General features: G+C 27.0%; 1 protein-coding gene across 3 annotated transcripts; it reads right to left on the bottom strand.

Moving 5' to 3' along the window:
• HMA3 (heavy metal atpase 3) lies at positions 1 to 23,008 on the bottom strand. Of its 3 annotated transcripts, none has more exons than XM_029273267.2 (10): positions 22,878 to 23,008; positions 9,810 to 10,051; positions 8,094 to 8,351; positions 5,332 to 5,429; positions 4,050 to 4,305; positions 3,795 to 3,932; positions 3,294 to 3,621; positions 2,651 to 2,853; positions 2,270 to 2,472; positions 1 to 1,969 (listed from the first exon to the last, which is right to left on the bottom strand). In XM_029273267.2, the coding sequence occupies exons 2-10, from the start codon at positions 10,012 to 10,014 to the stop codon at positions 419 to 421; spliced, it is 3,240 nt and encodes a 1,079-aa protein (XP_029129100.2). In that variant the 5' UTR covers positions 10,015 to 10,051; positions 22,878 to 23,008; the 3' UTR covers positions 1 to 418. The 3 variants fall into 3 exon arrangements, with proteins under 3 accessions (XP_029129100.2, XP_020226064.2, XP_020226065.1); XM_020370475.3 differs by lacking the exon at positions 22,878 to 23,008 and adding an exon at positions 10,410 to 10,521; XM_020370476.3 differs by lacking the exon at positions 22,878 to 23,008 and adding an exon at positions 10,410 to 10,522 and having other exon boundaries at positions 1,939 to 2,077.
• Between the last annotated feature and the right edge of the window lie 3,487 nt (positions 23,009 to 26,495).

The following is a 26,495-nucleotide window of genomic DNA, read 5'->3' as shown; positions in this document are numbered from 1 at the left end:
TTGACATAAAACTAACTTCTTATGTTAACGTTAATGAGTACTGCATAGCATAATACATAGACAACATTCATTTAAAAAAAAAAAAAAAAAAAGCCTTAAATCTACATAAACAAATGTCCAAAGAAGTGATTCCTTTTCTCCTTTACGAGCCCAATTCTCTATATCTATATTCTATAAGACAATATAACCCCAAAATAAATAAAAAGTACTATGCCAGACCTGTTTGGTAAAATGGAGGTCGCAAACACCACGTTGTGTTCACTTAAACTAACTCCTCAAACTATATACAAGAGCAATAATACTTTAGGGGCCTTGATCCATGTCATTCCATACCACCAAAAATCTACTAAATATATATAATTTTGCAAGAACAAACATATGCTGACATCTATGTTGCTTACACTTGAGTCAGCTACACCTATTCTGTAATAATTTCAGATAAACCTCCTACAAAACCAGCTCTTGAGTGTCCAAGGTTGCGACAACATTCCTTCATATAGCTCTTGCAACATCCTCCAACTTCTCTCTTTTCCAAACTAAGACATACGTGCATAATAGGAGATTCCTGACACTCTTTTGAAGAGCCATCATTTCTGCAACATGCACCGTCTTCTCTCTCATTTGAATTCTCACAGCCAACACACACAACAGGCAATTTCTCGCATGTGTCTGTGCAGCCTTCATAGCAGGAATCCTTTTCTTTCTCTTTCAAACTTGAACAACCATGCATTGAAGCTAATTCACCATGATCATTGTCAATGTCAATCGATATTTCACCTGATTGTTCATGCTGAATGACATGATTGGATGCTAAAACATCTTTGGATTCTTCATGGTCTTTCAGATTTTCACAACCATGGATCAGGTGGCAATGGTTATGAGTAACTTGATGACTTTCCTTTTGACAAGAGAGATTGAGGTTGCAAGGAGATCTTAGTGAAGCTCCATCATGAGTAACCATGTCAACATTTTGGTTATGGCAGTGTTTTGTCCCATGATGAGCCTTATGTCCCGAACAATTACCATGCCTGTTTGTTGCAACTGCTGCTGCACCATTATCTTCTGCATTCAGAATCAAATTGTGTGAATCTGAGCAACCCTTGTTTTCAGTGTCATGCTTCTGGACTCCATCTTGATTCTTGTCACACCTTCCATGATGACAGTGATCATGTTCGTGGAATTCATCATGTTGGTTATGGCTATGATGTTGATTATGATCATGGCTATGATGATGATGATGTTGATCATGTTGGTTATGGGTATGATGTTGATGTTGATCATGATGATGATGATGATGGTGATGAGAGGAACTACCATGAGTGCCACCACATTTCTTAGGTTGAGACGCATTTTCAGTCTTGTCTGAGCAACAACCCTTATGGCTTTGATGTTGATGTTGATCATGATCATGTTGGTGTTGGTGTTGGTGTTGGTGTTGGTGTTGGTGTTGATCATGATGATGATGAGAGGAGCAACCATTAGTGCCACCACATCCACTTTTGTGGATATTTGGTTTAGAGGAAGATCTACATTTTCCTCCATGATTGTGACCTCTTCTCAGAAGTAACATGCTGTTAAAGATGACCAATAGGCATGTTCCAACATCAGCAACAACTGCTGCCCAAACAAGTGGATGACCACCAATGGCCAAACCAAGAATCGCAGCCTTAGTAATGATGGACAAAATAATGTTTTCTACCACTTTCCTACGAGACTTTCTTGCAAGCTTGATGGCTTCTGGTATCTTCCTAATGTCATTTGACATGAGAATTATGTTTCCTGTCTCACTTGCCAATGCAGAACCAGAAATGCCCATTGAGATTCCTATATCAGCTACAGCTAATGCCGGCGCGTCATTTACACCATCTCCAATCATGGCTGTTGGACCTTCATTCTTAAATTCTGAGATGATTTTCACCTTGTCCTCTGGCAAAAGTCCTGCATGGACTAACTCCAGAGAATGCCCCAGCTGTTGATGAAATTAATGTTGCCATTAGTATTTAACTCAGGTTCTATGCTTCCAACATGTCCATGGAAAGTTAGCACTTATTGCTAAGAATAGAGCATAGTCAGATATCTACATATAGAAAAATGAATGGTCTAGTGACTTTTACAACATAAAAAGAAATAAGTTCAACTCACTTGTTAAAGCATATTAATTCACGTTGAAAATATAGAATCTGATACTACTCAAAATCACTCCGGTGACAGCATGCTAGAATTTGGCTATATTGCATTTAAAAAGGTTTAACCATATAATATCACACACCTGCTCCTGTGCTTGCATTGCAGCAGATTGACTATCTCCAGTGAGCATAGCAGTTTTGATTCCCAATGACTTCAACTGCCCTATTGCCTCCTGAACCCCTAATCTGCAAGCATCTGAAAGAGAGAAAAATCCAACTGGGGTTGCTCCCAAGTATATGTATCCAGTGGTCTTTCCTCTTTCAATTTCCCCTTGTATGATTGGAACTACAAAACAAAACCATCACAATGAAAAAAGTATTAACCTCTAGAGAGCATAAGGGCCAATTGTCATTAACTTAAAGGGATATTGAAATGAGTTATATAAACTATATAAGAATCGCTTTCATTAAGCAGAATTGTATTACTACCATGTTACATCTCAATGGTAAAGTCAATTAATTACCTGTTTCAGACCCAGCTCTTGCAGCAATTTTTTTGTTTCCAATGTAAAGAACTCTGTCTTCAATTTTCCCACATATTCCTTCTCCAGGAAAATTTTCAAATTCTGTCACCTTTTCAGGCTGTGGTTCAACAGAGAGTGTCCTTCCATAATCAACAATTGCTGCTGCCAAAGGATGGCTTGACTTGCTCTCTACGCTTGACACCCTGAAAAGTTGAATCTAAACTCATTGATCTCATAATTCAACCATCTTTTTAATCTATATTCGAATTAGCCTTTACAAAACTTAGATACAATGCAATAACTATATTTTATATTCTTCCTCCAATCAGAATTAAAAGTTTATTACAGTAATCTACATTCAAATTTTAACTATTATTCACAAACCATTGTTATATGTATTATTAAGATAAAATTCCAATTTTAATTGAAGAATAACACTAACAACAACACTTATGGTAGTTCCCGTAAGTTTTATCCTTTAAATAATTGCATCTTAGTTTTGTCCTAAATTATATTTGCTATAACACAAAAGAAAATATATCACTATTATTCATTCACAAGTGTTTTTTCTTCTTTTTTATTTTGTTTACATTTGAAATAAAGATAGACAGAAATAGCAGTGTAAGAGAGGGAAAATCCTGACCAGTAAAGCAACGTGTTGAAATCAATGTCATCTGATAGAGACTGAAAATGCGTCACCAGAAATTCACCCTTGGTTATCGTACCCGTTTTGTCAAAGGCAATGACCTTAATTTTAGCAAGCGTTTCAAGATAGTCACCCCCTTTGATGAGAAGACCTGATGTGGCTGCTCTCGTATAAGCACAAAAAGTTGCAACCGGCGTTGAAAGGATAAGTGCGCATGGACATGCACTTACTAGAACAACCAGTGCAAAGTGAAGCCAGTGTTTCTCGTTATGCACTCTTAACGCTACTGGAATCAGCGCTATAAGAGCTGATATGATCACAACAGCTGAAAACATTCCCAACACAAAAATTAATGACTGGGAAAACGAGCTTCTTGTAAATATCATAGTCAAATGAAATATTTTTAACTATAAGAATTAAAAGATAAAGACGATGAAACTATAGAGATGAAAAGAGTATTTAAAGTTTGAAACAAATGCTGGGGAGAGTTTGACTAACCTGGGGTATAAAACTGGGCAAACTTGTCAATCAATCTCTGAATGCTGGTTTTGCTGTTCTGAGCTTCTTCAACAAGCTTTGCCATTTTAGCCACCACACAATCTTCAGCTAGTGAAGTAGTTTTGACACTAATATAACCTTTTCATCAATCAAGAAAACACATTGATTTCACCAAGTTGGTCAAGGAAAAACAAATATATTCTTCTTATATTTAGTCTTGTAGCAGAGATAATGGAAGCTAAGAATTTAATTTACCATTCAAATTGATGGTGCCAGCCCATACAGTAGAATCCTTTTGTTTAGCGACAGGGAATGATTCCCCAGTCAATGTTTTCTCGTCAACTTCGCAGGTTCCATCTAAGACAAGTCCATCAATGGGTATGACCTCGCCTGCTTTAACTGCAAGGATGGTGTTTACTTTCACCTCATCAGCATCCACAACCTCTCCTGTTTCAGCTATGACTGCTTTTTGAGGGGTTATGTTCATCAAAGATGACATTACTGCATTTGCCTGAATCCACATATTTTCAATTTACAACTTTTCACATAATCACTCTCAGAATTGAAACAGAGAAACCTGCTTTTCTCTTCTACAGAGAACATCAAATGTAAAAAAGAAACGTGGCAGTTTACATTGGCTCATTCATTCACTTTTCCAATAACATTCTTTAATTTCTATTTTTAATAGAATTGTTTTGTTCCTCAAATAAAAATTTTCATTAAATAATTTTACATTAAATTTTTGTTTCAAATAAAAATTTGTATTAAATAACTGTATATTACATAATTGTTCCCAAAGTTATTTTTTTTTTATAAAAATTAAATAGAGATTTAATCTCATTAATCAATTATAATAATTCTTTCAGCTTTAAATCATATCGTGTTTTTAACTATTAAAATTCACCTAACAGTGAAATTAAATGATATGTACGAGATTTTAACTACCAAGGTTAACTTAACACTTGAGTGTTGAGTTAAATAATATGTACCGTAGATTCGAAATATAACTATTATTAAAAAAAAGAAAAATCTAATCAATTGACTTAAGTGTACGATTATTGATACCACTTCAGTGAAGTTCCTTTCCCAAAAAAAAATAAAGTTTTTTTAACATTTACAATGTTTGAAATACTGCTTAAGAGGATTTATGTTTAAGTGTTGACTACTCAAATAACAACTTATACAATAACGTTATTAATATAGTACATATTTTTTTATTTAATAGTAGTAGTAGTATATATATATATATATATGGAATTTTGATTCCTTTTTAAGTTATATATTATAATTTTATATATTTATAATAATAAAAATGTTAAATTAGTAATTAAAAATTATTGTTGAAGTTTCTTTTGACACCAGAATTATTGTTGAAGTTAAGAATTAGAGTTTGAAATCTCAGGAGTGCCACAATAAGTATGCTAATGATGGTATGGAATATGTGTGCGTGTATTTGAACAGTGGTCACTCAATAAATTCTGGATCCACCATTAATTCTTGAGCCACCGTTAAACATGAAAATTAAATAAATAAATACCTTGTGACTTGCCCTTGACTCTAGCCATTCAGCAATTGAGAAGAGGAAAACAATGGTGCCGGCTTCCAAATAATCATTCATAGCAATTGTCCCAATAACTGTCAAATAAAATGAAATTAGAGAATGCGTAAATGTTATAATAATATTTTTAATAATTATAATTTAATTACTTCATCATAATCAACAAGTAATATCCTCCCTTTCTTTAAGCTCTATATTAAAATAAAATAAAAACTATTGAACTCTAAAGCCTAAGATTTTGTTTGGAGACAAGTAGTAGAAAGAAATAAGTATATGTGAAAATTGATATGATAGGAAATAAGGAGAAAATAGAGTTGAATAAAGTGAAAATTTTAGTTGTTTAACAGAATAAAAATAAGCAAAAAAATATAATAAAATTGGTATTTATAATTCTTATTTTACCTTTTCTTTATAATATAATTTAAATAATTATTTTTTACATGTTGTAATTTTACATATTTATCAAATTTCACAAGAATTCCTCTCCTATAAAAAGGGTATAAAAAATAATGTGTGACTCATTTCTAATACTTTACAATTCTTCTTAAATATCTTTCACCTGATATAATTTTTTTTCTCCAAATCCACTCTAATCCATTCTAATTTATCCTCCTCACTATTAAATCACCCTACTAAATAAAGGTTAAATTTAGATCTATATATAAAAGTAATTCTATGTTTTCATGTTCAAAATTGTTGGACTATTTTACCCTTATAATTTATAATTATTTTTAATTCATTTACTTACATTTTCTTTTCCAAATCACTCTGACTTCTTAAATAACCACCTATTCTATTATTTCTATCTTTCTATTTTTTATTATTTTTAAAATTAAAAAAAGACGCAAAATATCTCATTTACACCAGTAATTTATAATGATTTCCCCTGTAATTTATCCGCATTCAGGCTACCCTCCATTTGGTTATCCATCCTAATGAAAACTTTAAAATGTCTCTATTACACAAGTAAAAATTCACATAAGACAATCTATCATCTTTTCTAATTTCTACAATTGGAGGAGTTCCAACTTTCTCTCTAATCTACTTAAATTTAATTAATCCTATCTTTTCTTGTATATGGTTACTCATCAAGCACAATCTCCCCCTCTATATTACATTGAACTCAATTATTATCTTATTAACTTTTTCTATTAATTGCAGGTTTTTTTATAAACATAAAAGATATAATTAACAGAATATTTTAAATAAACAATACTTATCTTAGACACTAAAATCAAATATATAACATCGTATAAGTTAATATTTATAAAAAAAATCCTATGTCTACAAAAATACATTTACTCATGTGAACTGTGAATTAATTACTTAATTTGGATAGCTATGCTATGATGTCATCCAGTTTGATTCCATCACGTCTTGTATATATTAGACTTTAATGTGTATCTTCTTTCTTGTTTGCTTCTACGAAATGTTTGATATTTCAGGGGACAAGTTTGTCACTTTCACGCTGCCTCACAATACAAGTTAGTTCATCTGTAATCACCGTTGATGAAAAGGAGACAACCAAAATATTCTGTGCAGTGTGATCACATTTAATTTTGGATGCCATATTAGATTTTTAGCATGTTTTGACTCTTTAAGGCCCACATTTGACATGATTTTTACATCTTGGCCCAAACTACTACTTCTAGCTTCCATGTTTTTTAGCCATTCAACATTTTGTATGTGATGATGTTTACCGAACACATTTTCAAACACACAAATTATATATATGTGACAAATTATGTGCATATTTGTTTTTAAGGATTTAATATTGTTTTCCACTTTGCATGACAAGAATATATGGATTTATTCAAGTTTCGAAACTTGCAAAACAGAATTATCTCTGTGTTTCAAGGATACGAGAATCTTCTCATGTGATTTTTCACGTGATTTTATTAGGTGAGTAAATGAATAAATAAATAAATATTTTTCACATGATTATATTTAGGATTCTTTTTTTGGGTTGAGGTTTTAAGTTTAATGAGAACAAGAGTTTCTTTTCAAGAATATTCGTGAAGGCATTTCTTTATAACAAATTAGCTAGTATCTTGAACGGTTATTAATATAAATTTATGTAAGAAAAAATAATATAAATAGAAGTTTAAAAGTACAAGTTATAAAAGAAATATTAAAGTTATAAAAAAGATATAAGTAATTAATTTTAAAAATTAGAAAATAATAATGGTACTTTAAAGGAAATTGTGCTAAAAAGCTTAATCATTATCAAAAGAATAATTTTAATTATATATATATATATATAGATAAATAAGTAAGGAAAACATATAAATTAAATTGAATGTGAAAGTCCTTTTCTATTGCTCTTTTCAAAAAAGGATTTTTTCAATTAAAAATATATTAAAAAATTAAGATAAAAATAGGAAGATTTTTTGAAAAAGCATTCAATTAATACCTTTTTAAAAGTTAAAGGGTAAAAAAAAATTGCACAAAAGTGATTTTTTTTCAAGGTTCATTTAATGGCATTCTAATTAGGATCTAACTCAGTTAATTGAGTTAAGTATATGAATTATCATAAATTTCTTATACTTAGTTCAATTAAGATAATACCCGTTCCAATGTTTTATTAAATGTTCTCAATTTAAATTATGCAGAAGAAAATAAGGCCGCCCTACCCTTTGTCCTCTAGTAAAAGGGCACAAGTAAAATGAGGAATATATTTTTATTATTAGTAGTTTTACAATTATAGAAACCAGTATGTTGTGCTTAAGCAAAAAAATTACCTGCTATGATCATGAGAATGTTGATGTCAAGCCTAAGGTTCCTAATGGAGAAAATAGCTTTCAAGATGATAGGGTAGGCTCCCACAGCAACTGCTCCAAGGGCCAAATACTTAAAGGGATGGCACACAAATTTGAGAAGCGAAAGCAAAAGTAGCAAACCAGACACAACCGAGTAAGGGCTTGGCCATCTCTTTTGGTGCTTTGAGTCCCCATACACTCTAATATTCGCTTCTAGTCTTGCTTGATTCAGAGCCTTAACTGTCATCACATTCATTTTCGATTCATTATTTCAACCAAATCTTTCGCATCAAAAGCTAAAGTTGCTGATCTTAAAGCAAAAGATTAAACAACCTAACTTTATTCATAGTGCCCAAATAATGCTACAGATAGAACTACTTTTCCACAAGGAAAAGTATATCATTATATAATTTATAACATTATAACTACCAACTTACATTACAGTTATAGTACAAGTACCTAAATTATAGCATAATTTTAAAAAAATTGTTGCAAAAATAAATTATAATTGGGCATGTAAAGAGTCACTCCAATGAGTATATTTTAATAGTCATGGTAAGTATATTAACTATTTTTTATTTTCTTAAATTTCATTATATATTACAACTATTTATTTAAGGAAAAAAAAATGCCACCCTTATATGTCCCACCTCATTCTAATCATTTTCTTCTTATTAGATTCTCATAAAACTGAATTTAGAAAATTTGAAATAATTAATGTTAGAAACTTAATATTAAAAAACAATTTTGTTCGCTAATGAATTAATCTTAAAACCAAAATCCAAACAAGGTTTGCAAATTCACTTTATTCATAACCACTAAGATCAAAATGTAAGATAATATGCATAATTGCTTATGATTAAACTTGGCGTGACTATTGTAAAAAATAATCCATCTTTCTCACTGCAAACATGAAATTTGTGGACTCTAAACAAGCACATTTAGTGGTTATTTCCGTCCATGTGAAAAAGTTAAGATAAAGGGGCATTTCCTTTTTGGTTAGTAGTGCATCAACACGTTACGTTTTCAGCAAAAGGAAACTTTGTGAAAAGATGATAACAGGTGCTCTTATTTCATGGAAAAAAGATGAGGAAATACGCAAGATCATCAGCGTAAGCAACCCCTATGCCCTCTTCTGAGCAAACTTTTAGGCTTTACAACCCCAAATACGCATTTCATAATTTAGTAAAAAAAATATTCTATTTTGTGTACCTTAACTTATTAAAACAATTATTTACCCACTAGAATCATAGGAGGTTTGAGTACTTAAATTTATATTTCATTGTCGTCGTGAATGGCATAAACTAATAAATTTCCAAACAGAACTCCTTTTCACAATCTATCCTATAATCCAAACACTCAAGAGAATCTTTCATCCCCAATCCTGTAACTGTTGAAAAATATAAAATATAAAAATTAAAAAAAAGGCAATCTGGTGATCCTAATCTGAGACGTTTATCTTCAAACAATGCACTCCAATGTGGAATGGTCCAACCATGACAGATAAACTTTGGCATAATTGGCTTCACCATCCCATGTGATTAAACACACAAGTTTATGTGTCACATAAGAAATATGCACGTCACAAGCTTCACTAGGATACCGTGTTTGGCACAGGCCAAAATCCAAAATTATCAAAAGTAAAACAGAACAAAGTGATTGGAATGAAGAACAAAGTGATTGGAATGAAGAAGTTACCTATTTGAAGTTGAGAAATGACAAGAGTGTCGTGAACAACAATGACAGTTCGTGATGGGACGATGACAGAAACCTCTTTGATTCCTTCGAGAGGTTTCAGGATGTTCTCAATCAGTGGCACCTCCGAAGAACAGCACAAACCCAACACATCGAAATAGCTCTTCTCAAATTTCTTCCCCTCCTTGCTCTTCTCCTTAAGAGACATGACGAGAGAAAAATTTCGGAAACTTTGGTGAAAAAACCTGCCACCCCAGAAAACAATTAATCACCCCAGATGAAACACCTTTCTAATTGAACAAGCAATTTTTAAGATATGAAAACAAGGATCATCTGAATTTGGTCAATTTCCGAAACTTGTCAAACTGCAACATCTTGTGACAAGATAATGATGATCATCATATACATGGCGATTGAAGGAAAAAAGATTTTATTATTCTTATTCTTATAAGTTAAAAGCTGAATCAGAGAAGTAAGAAAAAGTAACAGTTAAACTGAAGCCTTAAATGAGGAAAGTAGAAGCATGCATGATGCGAGAGTAAATGGTGAAAAACATGGTCCAAAGTAAGAGGCGAAACGTTGGAAAAAGAAAAAGAAAACCACCTTGTTGTTAGCAGAGAGATAAGGAATATAGTGATATATGCTAATGGTGTGAAGCGGTGCAAGAAGAAATGGGAGTTTAAGTAGGCAACACCTCGTGGGGTATATAAGGGAAAATAAAAAAGATGCACTATGGTTTGAAAAGACAGGAACAGGACACAAATTATTTACATTATTTAGAAATTAAGCTCTAATTACCCTCAGAAACTTCAATTATTTTCTTAACAGTTTCTTTTTTTTTGGGTGTCTTCCTCGTGTGGATGAGACAAGGGTGTGTAGTGGAGAATCAACAAGATTAATGGAATCCACCTATGAATCCACATTTTCTTGTTATTTTTAGTACAACAGGTTCAAAACATTCAAGTTAAATCAACACAAAGCATAATCTTTCTTTGATATACCCGACTAGGTAAATTCAATTGCTGGTTTACAGTGACCAGAAACTACATTCAATTAAACTTTAGTTTTATCACGGAGTAACCAGATCAATCGATAAAAAAAAAAATTGTTTTAGTTAAATCAAAGAGTTTCTAATTCGAATTTTAAGTACGTAGTTACAATAAAATTTTAAGATCGAGTTTTATTACATTCTACCTGGTTCAATAAATTGTTATCTCCAATGAAATATATCTAAGATATATGTGATCTTAAAAAATAATTAAACTTTATTTTATTATAATTGCTTTATAATTCCAAAAGGAGAAATTTAAGAGTTAAATTTCTATAAATTATCCCATGGATTACAAGTTTCTGTGGATAAATTTATTTATAAACATTTATCGAATAAAAAATAAAATAAAATTATTTGTAAATTAAAACTAACTTTTATACAAATTAAAAATCATGATTATGAGAAATTAATATTAGAATTTTTATAAATTAATTTATATATAAATTTATTTTAACTTTTATAGAAGTTTATTTCATTTTATTTTAATTTCTAATATAGTGTTAAATTGAAAGTTTTTATCATATAAATATTTACAAATTTAATATTAATCTAAAATTAATTAATAATATACATCAAAATTGATAGAATATATGTTTAAAATATATAAACATATTTTTTGTCATATATATATATATATATATATATATATATATATATATATATATATATATATATATTAATTTTAACCAAATTTAACATGCTTCCGAGAATCTCATTCTCTGGCATCTTTCAATGTTTTTCATTTATGTTACTAGCACCTTGTCTTTTAGTTTGTTCACTCAATAAATTATTAACGTATTAACTTTTGTTCTGTCAAAAAAATGTATTAATTTTTGTAAAAAAAAAGTATTAGTTTTTATTTTGAGTTAAAATTTATTAAAAATTAGAATAATACATCAGAAAATGTATTTACAAAAGTGCATGTTTTTAATATTTTTTTTAAGTCATTATGAAAAGTTTTAGTAACATACTAAATTTTTTAACACACTTTTTAAGATATTGAAATATTTTTTATTATAATTTATTATTTCCTTAATTATTTGAGAATGATAATGGGTATGTTTAAAAATCAATTGAATTGAATATGTAATTATAAATTTTATTTTTTTCATTAAAATGTGTATTGTTATATGTAATTTTAAATCGGTATCCAATTATATACAATATGTTTCTTTTTTATTTTAAAATGTGGTCTAAAATTAAAAATCTATGCACAAGGCATTAAAAAAACTTACTGATCAATGCCGAAATTGGTTTGACTCTTGTCTTGTCTTTTTTCAAAATCTGTCCCAAACCAATCATATTAAGTTATGATGATAGTGAAATTTTGATGTGTTACACTCCGAAGTTAAAGTGACATCTAATGTATATATGGTTATTACATTTTTTTAAAATATATTCTTAGTTCTTAGGAGTTGTAAGAACAATTTCAAAGGAAAAGCAACGCTGTATAAATTGGATTGCTGCTATTCTCTCATTTTCTTGAAATTGGATCAAGGTCACCTTTGACTTGCCCAAATTGCTAAGAATAACTTTAATTTAAATTCATTTAATTCATGTACCTTAAAAACAAAAACCTTCTATAAAACAAAATTGTGAAGAAATAATAACAGCAAAAATATACTGGAAGTTGTACTTGTCTACAAAAAGAAAGTGTGCGGTGCAATGTGCATAAGTGCATTGCTATAAAAGCATCACAAAAGGGAAGGAAAAAAGAAAGTGGGGTGACATTATCATAATAGTCGGTGTTTGCAAAATATTAATTATAAAAAATATTTATTTGTAATAAAATATTTTGGTAGGTTAAATTAATTAAAAGACATGCTTATATTTAATATTTAATATTTGACAACTTTGATTTTTATTTATTTAATTTAACGACAAACTCATTTTATATTTTTTTTCCAAATTATAAAACATCTGTCCTTAACAAGTGAAGAATTATAAATGAAAATTGAATCTCGAAAAACTGCAAAAGAGAGTACTCTTTATAACAAACTAAAATACAATTTTTTCTTGTTTATATTTAAGGTTACGTTTTTTGTGTATAAACAATTAATTAATTAAAATTTATTGTCAATAAATATATCATATATAATTTTGTATTAAATAACACATTATTTAAAATTTGTTTAGATATAAGTAAGGATGTAAATAAGTCATATCTTAAACAATTATACAATTAATTAATTAAAAATCATTATCAATATGTCTTGTGAAAGTTACCAAATGCATACATGATGCTGTTTATTAAATAACACATCATGTAGAGTTTGTTTGGATACAATGGTCTATAACATAATTTATTTAAAATTTAATATGATTTGACTTATTTTAAAAAAAATTGTTCATGAATTATCTTTTTTAAGTTATTTTTATTTTTATTTTAAATTTTAATATTAATATTAATAGAGTAAATTATTTTTTTATCACACAAATTAAATAAAAAAACTTATGCACATATTTTTAAAAAATAATTTATTTAAAATTAAGTTTATTATCTTATATAACATTGTAAATATAAAGTAAACTTTTAAGTAGACTAATATTTTATATCAAACTTATAAAAATAAAAATAAAAATAAAAAAATAAAAATAAAAATAAAAACTTATAATAAATAATAGATTAAATTTTAATTTTAAATTTATATCACATGTATCTTTTATATTATTTTCCTATCCCTGACTATATGTGAAATATTTCTAAAAGTTTATTTATAAAAAAAATATTTATTTTTGGTAAAAACCTTCAAAAGTTCATCTAAATTTATATTTAAACATGCTAATAATTTTTCACTTATATCAAAAAGTACTTTAAAAATGATTATTTTTAAATGAGGATATATAATAATAATTATTTTGGAGTATTAATAATATTTGTTTATGTATATATGTGGAGTCAATTATAAAATTCATCAGTAATTTAATTATACATATAATTTAAACTTTATTTTTTCATTAACAAATAAATTAACTCGAGTTAATGAAGATTTATCGAGTAAATGTAATGTTTAATACAAATTTGGTGTATGAATTTTTTAAAGATTTTTAATCAATCTTAAATTAAAAAAAAAAATTATAATTAAGTTTTTTATATATATTTATAATTTAGTTTTTAAAATTAAAATTTTGTTTATGATCCATAAAATTCCACCAAATTAATATTCTTGATACACATAGATGTAGACACGAAATAATATTTTAATATGACTTTCTAAATATGTAAACGTTAAAAATATTTTATGAAATTTCATAAATTGTAAATAATTTTTTAATTATAAAAACATAAAAATGAAGGACTTCTTTAAAAAAAAGACTTAATTATAATTTTTTTAGTTTATAAATTTATTAAAAAAAATTAAGGATCAAATACTATATTAAATCTTAATATAATTCAAAATAAATTATTTTTACAATTTTTAATTTAATAATTAAATTGTTAAAATTTAATATAAAATATAAATTATTAAGTGAAGTAAATTTAACTTAAAAAAATTTCAGAATAAATGGATTATATATATATATAGATAGATGATATTTAAAAAAAAAAAAAAGTTAAAAAGTGAGAGAAGACAGTTAAAGAAACAATGTGAAAAGGGCATATATGCAAAAGGCGTGCGAATAGCAACAGGGTATAAAAATAGCAGAATTTTGTTAGGTTAATGCTTTGGTTCAGCTCAACTTTCGGTGTACACAGCCAAATTGACCAATATTTTGATAGCAGTGAGAATCCAAAAATGAGAATCCAAATATGCTATCCTAGCTTTTATCCCAACACAAAATCCTTGTTTTTTAAACTTTCGAATTTAGTATATTTTTAATTGAAAGACATTTTCCTAATTTCAGATTTTTAGTGAGAGCCAGCAGTGTTAAAACGAGTTTGAGTCAATTTAATCAAATTAATAAATGAATTTTAATTTTTATTAGAACAATATAATCCAATTCACTTAATTTGTAAATTGATGTGAGTCAAGTCGGGTCAATATGTGTTAACATTTTTATTAGTTTATTTATTTTCCTTTTTTCAGTTATTAAAATTACTTAATATTTTTTATTTAATTACTTATTCTTTTTTAACCAGAAAATTATTACCTATTGTTTGAATTTAATATTATAGGCTCATTTGAAAACAAAACTTAATCAAGATATTTTTTTAGGCTAAAAACCTCTTTTGGTCCCTTATAATCTTTTTTTGTTTCAATTTAGTCCCTCATTAATTTTTAGTTTCAATTTAGTCCCAAACTAATTAATTGGTTTCAATTTAGTCCCAAATTAATTAATTGGTTTCAATGTGGGACTTTCCGTCCAAATTGCTTTAACGGTGTTAACTTTTGGCCACGTGGACGCCACGTAAATGCATACGTGGATGCCACGTGGATGAGAACTTTTTTGAAAACACCTGGACCCAGAACGGCCCGTTCTGAAACCGGAACGGACCGTTTTGGGTGCACTTTTGGTGTGTTAATTTTGCATCCGGAACGGTCCGTTCCAGGTGCAAAATTAACACACCGAAAATGCAACCAGAACTGCCCGTTCCAATTTCAGAACGGGCCGTTCCGGTTTTATTTTATTTTTTTATATATAAAATATTAATAATTTTATAAAATATATATTATTAATTATATTTTAATTATGTTATTATATCTAATAAAATAAATATATTAATATTTTTTTATATTTTATTTTATTATGTTTATCTTATTAATTTTTATCATTTTATTCTTTTAATCTTAAATAAGTTGCAAAAAATTATAAAGTGATATTTAAATATTTTTTTAAACAGAAAGAGAAAAAGAAAAAATTATTACTCTATTTATAAGACAATTATATTTTATAAAAATAAGTAATTTTAAAATTTTTACCATAAAAAAATATTTTTCAAAATTATTATATTTTTTAATAAAATTAATCAAGAATATTGGTTTAATTACATTTTTTATCTCTCAAGTATTACAATTATGCAGTTTTGTGATCTCCAAGATTTTAATTACATAATTTTAGTCCTTAAAGAATTACAATTGCGCGATTTTGGTCCTTCAATTTTTAATTGAACAATTTTAATCTCTCGAATATCATAATAGTATCATTTTTGTTTCTCCCATTAAAAATTAATAATTTTAATATATATATATATATATAATATTTTAAAATTAAATAATTATTTATCTATTCAAATTAACGTATATTATAATTTTTGATATTATATCAATAATATTATTAATATATTTATAGATAAACTAATAATTTGATAAATATAACTCGTTATATATTAATATACTTTTACAAAAATATAAGTATATTAATTAGAAATATATATCTGATCTTATATATTTATATTTTTGTAAAAGTATATTAATATATATTAAGTTATATTTATCAAATTATTAGTTTATTTATAAATATAGTAAAAATATTATTGATATTAATTTATCAGTAATATTAAAATATTAATAATATATAAATTTTATTTATTTAGTAATAATAAATATATATCATTTTGATACATTAAAAAATTAATAATATACGTTAATTTAAATAAACAAACAATTATATAGTTTTACATTATATATATATATATATATATATATATATATATATTAAAATTTTAAAATTATTAAATTTTTAATGAGAAAGACTAAAATTGCACAATTATGATATTTGATAGATTAAAATTGTTCAACTAAAAATTGTGAGACTAAAATTACACAACTATAATCTTTTAAGGACTGAAATTACTCAATTAAAACCTTAGAGATCAAAATTGCATAATTATAATATCAAAAACACAATTAAGTAAAGAATATTTTATTCACAGTATTGGAACGGGCCGTTCTGGTTTCAGAACGGCCCGTTCTGATTCACTGGTGGTGTTTTAATTTTGCAACCAGAACGACCCGTTTCGGTTTCAGAACGGGTCGTTCTGGGTCCAGGTGTTTTCAAAAAAATTCTCATCCACGTGGATGCCACGTATGCATCTACGTGGCATCCACGTGGCCAAAAGTTAACTCTGTTTAAATAATTTGGACAGAAGTCCCATTTTGAAACTAATTAATTAATTTGGGACTAAATTGAAACCAATTAATTAGTTTGGGACCAAATTGAGACCAAAAATTAATGAGGGACTAAATTGAAACAAAAAAAGATTATAAGGGACCAAAAGAGGTTTTTAGCCTATTTTTTAATGTTTTTAATTGTACAAGAGCTTTTGTTATAAATGCTTAATATAATTTTTTAATTGTACAAGATTTTTTTGTTATAAATGCTTAATATAATAGATCGGACACATTGATATGAGAAAGATCCAGAGATTTGTTCAAATGTGAAATTGTGTAGTTGATGATATTTTAGAGGAGTTAATTTGTGATGCTTATATTAATAAGATGTATCTAATTTTTAATATCTCATTGATTAAGAACTACACAACTAAACATGTTTGATTTATAACAATTTAGAGATGTATGACCTTTTGAAAAGTTTCTAAAAAAATATGTGGATTAAAATAAAACATACTAAAATGTCTTGTATCAGTTTAGGAGAAAAGTCATTGATCTTAAAGATAAATATTACGCTTAAAATTCACTAAATTATTCATGTTGATAAGTGTTTATACAATTTTAAAGTGCGCAAATGTGTTGTTATATAAGTACTTAAGATATTTTCTCATTTAAAAATTTTGTTTAGGATTTAAGGTTTGAAATTAGTATATATTAAAAGTAACTAAATCGCATGCATATGATAATATAAATGGTTTTGAATAGTTATTTAGATAGTGTAAAAATTTTAAAAAATAAATTCACAAGAAATAAGAGAATAAAGAAGTACATGAGAGAAAAGATGTTTTAAAAATCAAAAGATAAAAAATCACCAAAATATGTACACCAAAAAGGCATATCACTAGATTAAACAAAAAATATCAAACATAAGAATAACTAGCCACCAGTTTTTTTTTTTTTTAGTGTTTGAAAAGTAAAAAATTTAAGCATCATAGGTTTTTAAAAAATGTCATAGTAATAAATTATATAACACATTATGCTTTAATTTAATTATATATGATATACGATTAAATATTGTTGTTTTGTTATTAATGTTATTTTGGAGCTATAAGGGTTTAGGAATCTTAAGAGTTAAGTTGCCTGAGGTAGCCTAAGTTAGATGTTAAGTTAGTGTAGTTTAACAAAGGGTATATAAAGTTTTCTGAAGATGTGAACCTCATAAGTTAATGGTTTAAGAAAATCTAAAGAGAAGTTAGAGAGAAATTATTTAAAACTCAAAGCTCCTTCTCCCTCCTTTATATTGAAAATCTTTCATTCTCCCATCCTTACAGTTGATCCAATGTGATTGTTGGAGATCCAAGCTCTCAAAGTAGGAACCTCAAGGCAGAGTCATACGAATTTCTTCCTTCTCATTCTCTTTTTTTCAGATTGATTGACTAAAGATAAGGGAAGCTTGTAATTTGTTGATGCTTGTGTTATAGTTGAATTCTTCCATTGATAGCTATTTTAGATTGAAATTGGAAGGAAGATGATGATACGTTGTTAAGTTTTAGTGCTTAGAGACGCATGTGGGTGAAATTAATGATTTTTAGAATGTGATGATTGCATGATGTGTGTTGGGTTGATTTTGAGTTATTTATGGTGTCTGAATGTTGAATTTTCTTGCAGCATGTTGGTTAGTTGTTGGATTTAAAGTGGATTAAGTCAAAATGAGAGTTTGTCAAGTGCAAAAACTCTTGTCATGCTAGGTGTGATTCCATGACGTTGGCGCGTGACTCAAATCAAGGACCTTTATCTCATTATGTGGAATGTAGGATTAGCAACATTGAATGTGAGCATAAAGAAAAGTCTATGACTTGATCACATTGGACATGGATTTGAATAGTGTTGGGCATGAGGAGAGAAAGTTGTTTTTACCTAAGTTGGGGTCGAGCATCAATAGAGTGACGTTAGGTGTGAGTTAAGCAAAACCCCTTCACCTAATTAAGGTCGTGCGTGGATTTTACTACGCCAGGTGTGAGACACTTAGAGACTCTCTACCTCATCCATTTCGGGTGCATGGAGATTGGAGTCAGGCATGGGTGAGACAGGAAGCTCTCTACCTTAATAACGTCGGGCACACTAGGAATAACGTAAGGCATGAGTTGCATGATTCAAATGTGATGTTCAAGTTGATTTGATAACTGAAGAGTGATGTTTTGTTTATGTGATGAATGTTGTATGAGGATGGTTCATTATACATTGAATTGAGATGATGAACAGTAATGTTATGTTGTTAAGTTATAAGTTGATAATTGATTAAGTTGCAAAAGTATATGTTATAGTTGATTAAGTTGTTAGAGATGTGGTGAAAATACATATCTTAGTTGAGATACATAAAGACTAGAGAAGATTTATGTTGTTTAAATTGTTCCATCTAAGATTTATGAAGAATAATATGGGGGTGTGGTCGATCCATATTGTAGTTAAAATGACAAACTAAGTAAGGTACAAAGTCGAGGCCTTAGTCCCTAATTGAGTACTGGAAGAGCATAGTATTTAGAGGATAATCAATGGGTTAAATTCATAGGAGACTTAGTGTTGCAAGTTAATATTGTGATAAGCTCATATTGAAATTGTTCTACTGTAATAGAAATAATAGACTTCATAGATTAAGCGACGAAACTTGATAAATCAATTTAAGTTGTATACCTGAGACTCTAAGAGGTTTAACACTATTTATACTTGACCTAGATGTAATAGGTCAGATGTTGTGGTTCAATAGGGTCTAGCTACTTAGTATGCTCACCCTGTTGTTGAAGATCTCCTTGGTTGATATGTGTGATGATGTATTAGTTGCTTATTGTTGAGAATATATGTATGTATAGTTATATGTTGAAATTGTTAAGTTGTTTGTATTATAAATTGTTGAATTGTTTGTATGATGATATTGTTAACAAGTTGAAAGTTGTGAATGTTGAGTAGCATTGAATATTGACAAAGTTGTATTGTATTGTTGTAAGTTGTTTGTTTTGAATACTATGTTGATTCTTTTCACAAATTTATCCTTTCTTTTTTGTATGGTTGGAATTGGAGTGATTATACATTGTATATGGGAACAAGATGGGATTAGCAAAATGACTTGGATGGTAGTGGATGGTCACATCGGTAATGACCCATTTTTGCACTTACTATTTTGATACGATAAAGTATTATATAGACACTTGATCGACATATAAGGTTATTTTGTGTATATTTGTGTAATTTATGTGGATAAAATATGTGTACAAGGGATGAATGTAACCTCATGTGGAGATTTATAAATTTCAATTGATTTTGGTTTTTGCCATATGTATATATATATATATATATATATATATATATATATATATAGAGAGAGAGAGAGAGAGAGAGAGAGAGAGGAGGGATCCTTTTACTCTAGGAATAAGTCTACCTAGACTTACTCTGTTCAATAACTCATGTTCTACATCAAATTTCAACGATCCAACCATTCAATTTAAAGTTCTTAATGTATATATCAAATATGCAAATTTTTAGAAAATTTGAAAATCATTTGATACTTTGTTTTATTAATTCAAATTGACAAATAATCATAAAATTATTTTATACATTGATTCGAGTTAATGAAACGAAGTATCAAATGATTTTTAAATTTTATAAAAAATTGCAGATTTGATCTATACATTAAGAACTTTAAATTAAACAGTTGAATCATTAAAATTTGATGTAAAACATGAGTTATTGAACAGAGTAAGTCTATGTAGACTTACTCCTGAAATAAAAGGATCCCTCCTCATATATATATATATATATATATATATATATATATATATATATATATATATATATATAGTATGATAATTCTAGGATAGTTGGATGTTGTTTATCAATTTTGTTGCATAGTAGTTAAACTATATTAAATGTAATGATCTAGCGGGTTGTCACAAATAAAAATAAAAAATAGTTCCATTGAAAAAGTCATCACATACCTACTGATAATAAATTTAAGACAAAAATATAATCTAAGTCGTTTATCTTACTTTTTAAATCTATTTTGATGTTTTATAAGTTAAAATGTTCATTTTGATCATTTAAATTTTTTATTTAAATTAATTTGGTCATTTTAAAATAATGACTATTTAAATTTTGTGATATGATCTTGAATCAATTTTTAATCAATTCAAGATATGAAACTTATAATATTATATTCACATATATAAAAATAATGAAATTAAATTGATGTTCGAATTAAAAAAAGTTATAAACATAGTAAAAAAAACCTATAAAAAAACATGTCTCCTAAACAACTAAAAAATAATATGAAGTTAAATTTTTTGAAATTTTGATTGTCTTCTAGGCTTATTATTATTATTATTATGCAATTTTCACCATGTTTATGACACTTTTTTGTGTGAATTTGAGTTGCATGTAATAGTTTTCATATAAATAAATCTAAAGAGACAAGCTTAAGCCTTTAATAAGTCAAAATATAATTCAAAATTATATCACAAAATTAAAAATAATTAATGTTTATTAAGGACTAAATCAACCCAAATTCAAGGGATAAATGAATTAAATGAATATTTTTAAAAATAAATAATTAAATTAAAATTTTAAAATAAGATAAAAGATCAAAAGTATAATTTAATCTAAATTTAAATATTTTAAAATTAGTTTTATAAAAAAAATGCTATACACCTACCAAAAATTTTAAAAATTAAAATATTTAATAATCAAAACATAATTAACATATAAAACCAAGTTTTTAAAATTAAAATGGTTTATATGATAGAATTATTTTATAAGCTTAAAAACATTCTCCATTCACGTATATAAATAAATATAAGTATATAAAAATAGTAAATCATTATAAAACTTCAATTGCTAGACATCAAAAAGGAGCATATAAAAAAAATTACTAGCAACATGCAATGTAACTTTATTTAATTAATTTCTTTTTGTTAGAAAGAAGCAAACATTGAAATAAATACATTTACTACCAATATTTAAAATTGATTTTGTAAAAAATTAATATTTATATTAATTTGTTCACGTATTACATTTACATGTATTGTAAATATTGTATCTGCCATTTCATTAATTATTGTCTGAGTGAAAGTCGGGATGAATTTGGGAGGAGTAAATGAAAATAAATCACACACATGTCCCATATGTTTTGGCCCATTAGGGTTTCAGACTGTTTTTTTCTTTTATAAGTTTCACATAAGTTATTTTCATAAATTATCATGTAGATATTATGAAAATAAGTTAAAAATATATTATGAAATAATTACAAAGTATTTTTTATAAGTGCTCTCAAATACTTGCAAATTTTTTCTTTTTATTTATAAAAAAGTTACAAAGATTATGATGAAGATCAAACTAAGTCCTCATACATTTATCCCAACCTTTTTCCTTTAATTGTTAAATAAAGTTTGTTTAGACAAATTTTTTCATAAATATTTATAAAATAAAAAAAATAAGAACAAAAAAAAATTATCTTTTTTCATAAGCTAAATTGTCCTTATACATAAGTTAAAAGAACTATAGTTTAATATAGTTATTTTAATTTAGTATTTAGGTGAATTAAAATTTATAAATAAATAAATATATATATATAAATACTATATATGAATATAAAAAAATTATGTAATGTTTAAAATTTGGACAAATAAATATTTTAATTATATAAATTATATTTTAAATTTATAATAAATAAATTACATTATAACAAGAGATTGTTTTCAATTATTAGTAATTTATTTTCTAAATAAAATATGATAAATACAAATTGGAATGAATAAGAATTTTTTTAAAAGAATTTTCCCATTTTTGAAAAAATATTAAAAAAAACTTTAGTTATGTAAAAACTTCTTAAAAACATTTGCTTTTTAACTTCTTTTTTTTACATCATTATACAAATAACTATTATTTATATATCGAGGGTGATTTGGTAAACTATCAAAAATAGTAGTATGCAATGAAGCATGTTTTGTTAAATTAGTTGAAGTTAGAAATGATACCAACCTTTCTCCTCTTGATCAATCTTTCTTGAGCTTCATACCAGCATCAACATCGTTGTCATGTGTGGAATTCAAAACCACTGTGACCATCAGTCATTGCAAGAGTAAGAAAGCAATGAAGCAGTCATTGCAACTAAAAAACAAGTCAAAACTCAAAGGGAGATCCAAGGGAGAGAGAAAGCAATGTTTTGCACCGAAAAATCAGATTTCCATTCAAACAATCCAACAGACAAACGACTATATAGTATGGTATAATTCTAGGATCTATGTGCCTCGAGATTTGAAAAGGATCGATACTCGTCGTATGATCCGCACACAAACATACACGTTGTTTTATCCATTTTTTTTATTCCTGCCTGCAGGTTAAAAACGGTTAATATATTAATTTAACTCATGTACGATAACGTTAAATTATTTTATATTCTTAATTAATAAAATATTATTAATAATATAAATTTTTATTATTTATCAAAAAATTAATAATTTATTACAAATGGTAGGTTATGATTAAATGAAAGTATAAAATTATTATCTACAGGAAAGTACATCACTTATATTTTCTCTTAGAGGAATATTGTGAGAATAATTGTAATTATATAGATTAATAACTTTTTATTGTCTTTTCGGTTTAACCTTAGAGAGTATATTTTATTAATTTTTAGGCACCGCCAGTGCCCCCCTAGCAGTAGAGTAGAGGGACTTAATAAATAAATAAATATATATATAAGGAAAAAAATGAAAACTAAATTTACAGGGTTGAAAAATGAAAATAAAAAAGTTAATGGACTAAAAGAAAAACATGTGGCAAATTCTTAGACACAAAGAAATATATAAGTCTTAAATATATTGCATAAATTTAAATATAAAATAAATTTAAATAATAAAAATCAAACATTCTCTCAATAAAACTAGTATTATTTAATTTTAGTTTTTTTTTAGCTCAAATACCCTACATGCTAACATAAATTTTAAGACTTTTATTAAAATTTATCCATATTAAAATCAACCACTAACAATTAATTTAGTCATAGTCACTTAACCATTGCAAGCTAATAAGTGCCAATATTTTGCTATGTGGCATGTGCATGATAAAAAGGAAAGGAATGGTGTACACCGAGTGAAAGAGCTTGAAGTGTTTATTCTATATGTAAATCACTTTACTTTATAATGTTGAACAAGAAAAAAAAATGAAAAAAAGAATAAAGAAGTAATTATTAAAAAATATTTTTTGTTATTTTAAGGCTTAAATATTTATTATTACCTACAATTTATTTTTCACTTTTTTCCACGTAATTCTTTTTACTTTTTATTTTACATTCCTATAAATTGGTATTCTTTTTCATTTTCTATCCTTATAATTAATTTTCTTTCATTTTTAGCTCCTTTATTGTATTATTGATGTGACACTATTGTTAACATGATTTTATGCTGACATAACATAAATAATAAAATAATTTGTTAGTATCACATTTGATGATATATTATAACATCTTTTTAGTGATGAGGCGCGTGATAACATTAAGAAATTTTTACGTTTTTTTTTAACTATATTTAAAGGCAAAAACTAAAAATGAAATGTTTCAATTTTATATGAGTGATTTTGTAAATAAATTTATAAAAATAAAAAAAACTTTAAATTAGAGAAGAAGAAAAAACATATTTAAGTCCAACATACGGAATCATATGTATAATTCTTTTTAATGTTCAAAAGGACAAAAGTATTTAGTTTCTTTAATTTGAATTATATCAAATTAATGGATTCAAAATTATATTTTCTTTATCATATTATTTTTTAGATTTCAAAAGTTTATGTGTTTAATTTAATTTTTCACCTTTTTCACAATAAAGTTGTTACTCCCAAGTAGGATCAATTTTTTTTAATAATGGGTGTCACTACCCTTAATAGAGACTAAGTTTTGCATTATTTTTTGGTTAGTGTCACTACTCCCATTTAGAGATCAATTATTTTTTTCAATTAAGGTCTTATTATCCCCAATGAGGGACTCCTTTTACCACATTGTAGGTAGTGTTATTGTCCTTAAAAGAGAGACCTTTTTATTTTCCATGTGCTGCTATCCCATTTAGGGGACTATTTTAGTTAAAAAAAATATTGTGTATATATATGTTACGCATATGTTGAATGTTGCTTGCTTGGTGATTCAATTTAGAGTGATTATTTTTGTTTGCTTCCTAAATAAATGAGTTTAATACTATACGTTGTTTTTTACAGAGGAAAAATTATCAGTGATCCTAGAGGAATTACTGATGAATGTGATATTCCTAAATTATTTAGGATTGATGAAGACATTATTACATTACACAAGTTGAAAAATCAAATTAAAGAAGTCATTAAAGTAAGAAGTATTGATAATATAAAAGAACTTCATTATCGACATCAACTTTATTGTCAGGAAAATGATTGTGTTGATTGTGGTTCACTTCAACTTGTGAATGATAATGATGTAGATTACATATTTTTTTGTATATAGAGAATTTTATAAAGCAGGTAAGATTGAATTATATGCTAAGATTGAAAGAATTGTATAAGATATTTTGCGGTATTTGCGTCGATCATAAACTTCGGACAAAATTATTGTTTGTTTACGTGAAAGTATGTTCATCAACTAGTTTAGGTGATCCATAATGTTAATATTTGTAGAATAATAAATAAAATATTTATTTTATTTTTTATGTTGGTGTTTTTATTTATACCTTAATTTATTAATTAGAATGTTTACTATAAAATTTAATTTAAATTAAAAAAAATGATCCTCCAAGGGGGGCAGCAACACCATGTATTAAAAAAATTGATTCCCTGGTGAGGGTAGCAACACTTGAATATTAAAAAAAATGATTCACCAATGGAGGCAACAATACTTGAATATTAAAAACATAGTCTTCTACCAGGGGTAAGGACACTTGAATAGCAGAAAAAATAAAAATTGATCCCCTATTGGGGACAACAACACTTGAATATTAAAAAAAATGATTCCTCAATGTGGATAGCAACACTAACAAAAAAAATGCAAAACTTAGCCACTTATTGGGAGGTAGTGGCACCTATTATTGAAAAAATTGATTCCTACTTAAGAGTAATAACACATGTTTATTATTACTTAGAACAAGTGTTGTTGGAGTTACGTGTGAGATCATCATTGACGCATACGGCTCTGCCTCCACTTTCAAGCCATTTTTGAAAAAATTAATTATGTTGCATAGATGACACTAGGCTGAAGTGACACTCCCATTGATCACACCAAAGTATTGAAATAACCCCCTTTGAGAAATTTGTTTACATATTAATTCTCTTTGGGTTAAAAAGCCAAGGAATGTTGTTAAACCTAAACTAAAGTTCATTTCAATGAAGCCAATAGATAAATGAATATATGTGTGCCTTGAGATTGGAAAAGAACATGTACTCTTTCTAACAAAGGGATTCTTTCACACGACAACAAGATTTTTTGCTTATTTTGTGATCAACTAAATACATTTGTTTAGTATCTATTTGATTTTTGGTTTCATCCAATTGATCTTAAGCTATTTTTTTTTCATGGATATGGTTCATATAATGTCCTAAAGTTGACAACTAAAGACCAATTTGTGTTCGCGAGATGTGACTTTC

This window comes from Cajanus cajan, chromosome 5 (genome assembly GCF_000230855.2).
Source record: "Cajanus cajan strain Asha chromosome 5, NIPB_CcT2T_4, whole genome shotgun sequence".
Lineage (NCBI taxonomy): Eukaryota > Viridiplantae > Streptophyta > Magnoliopsida > Fabales > Fabaceae > Cajanus > Cajanus cajan.
The sequence above is the reverse complement of the archived record's forward strand: the minus strand, read 5'-3'. Positions and strand labels throughout refer to the sequence as shown.

Bases quoted from the DNA above. Each gene is read 5' to 3' on its own strand.
- HMA3 (XM_029273267.2), bottom strand. From the start codon at position 10,014: ATGTCTCTTAAGGAGAAGAGCAAGGAGGGGAAGAAATTTGAGAAGAGC. The intron at 8,352-9,809 runs GTAACTTCTTCA...ATGTGATGACAG, and splicing joins CATTTCTCAACTTCAAATAG to TTAAGGCTCTGAATCAAGCA. The intron at 1,970-2,269 runs GTGTGTGATATT...TTTCATCAACAG, and splicing joins CAATGCAAGCACAGGAGCAG to CTGGGGCATTCTCTGGAGTT.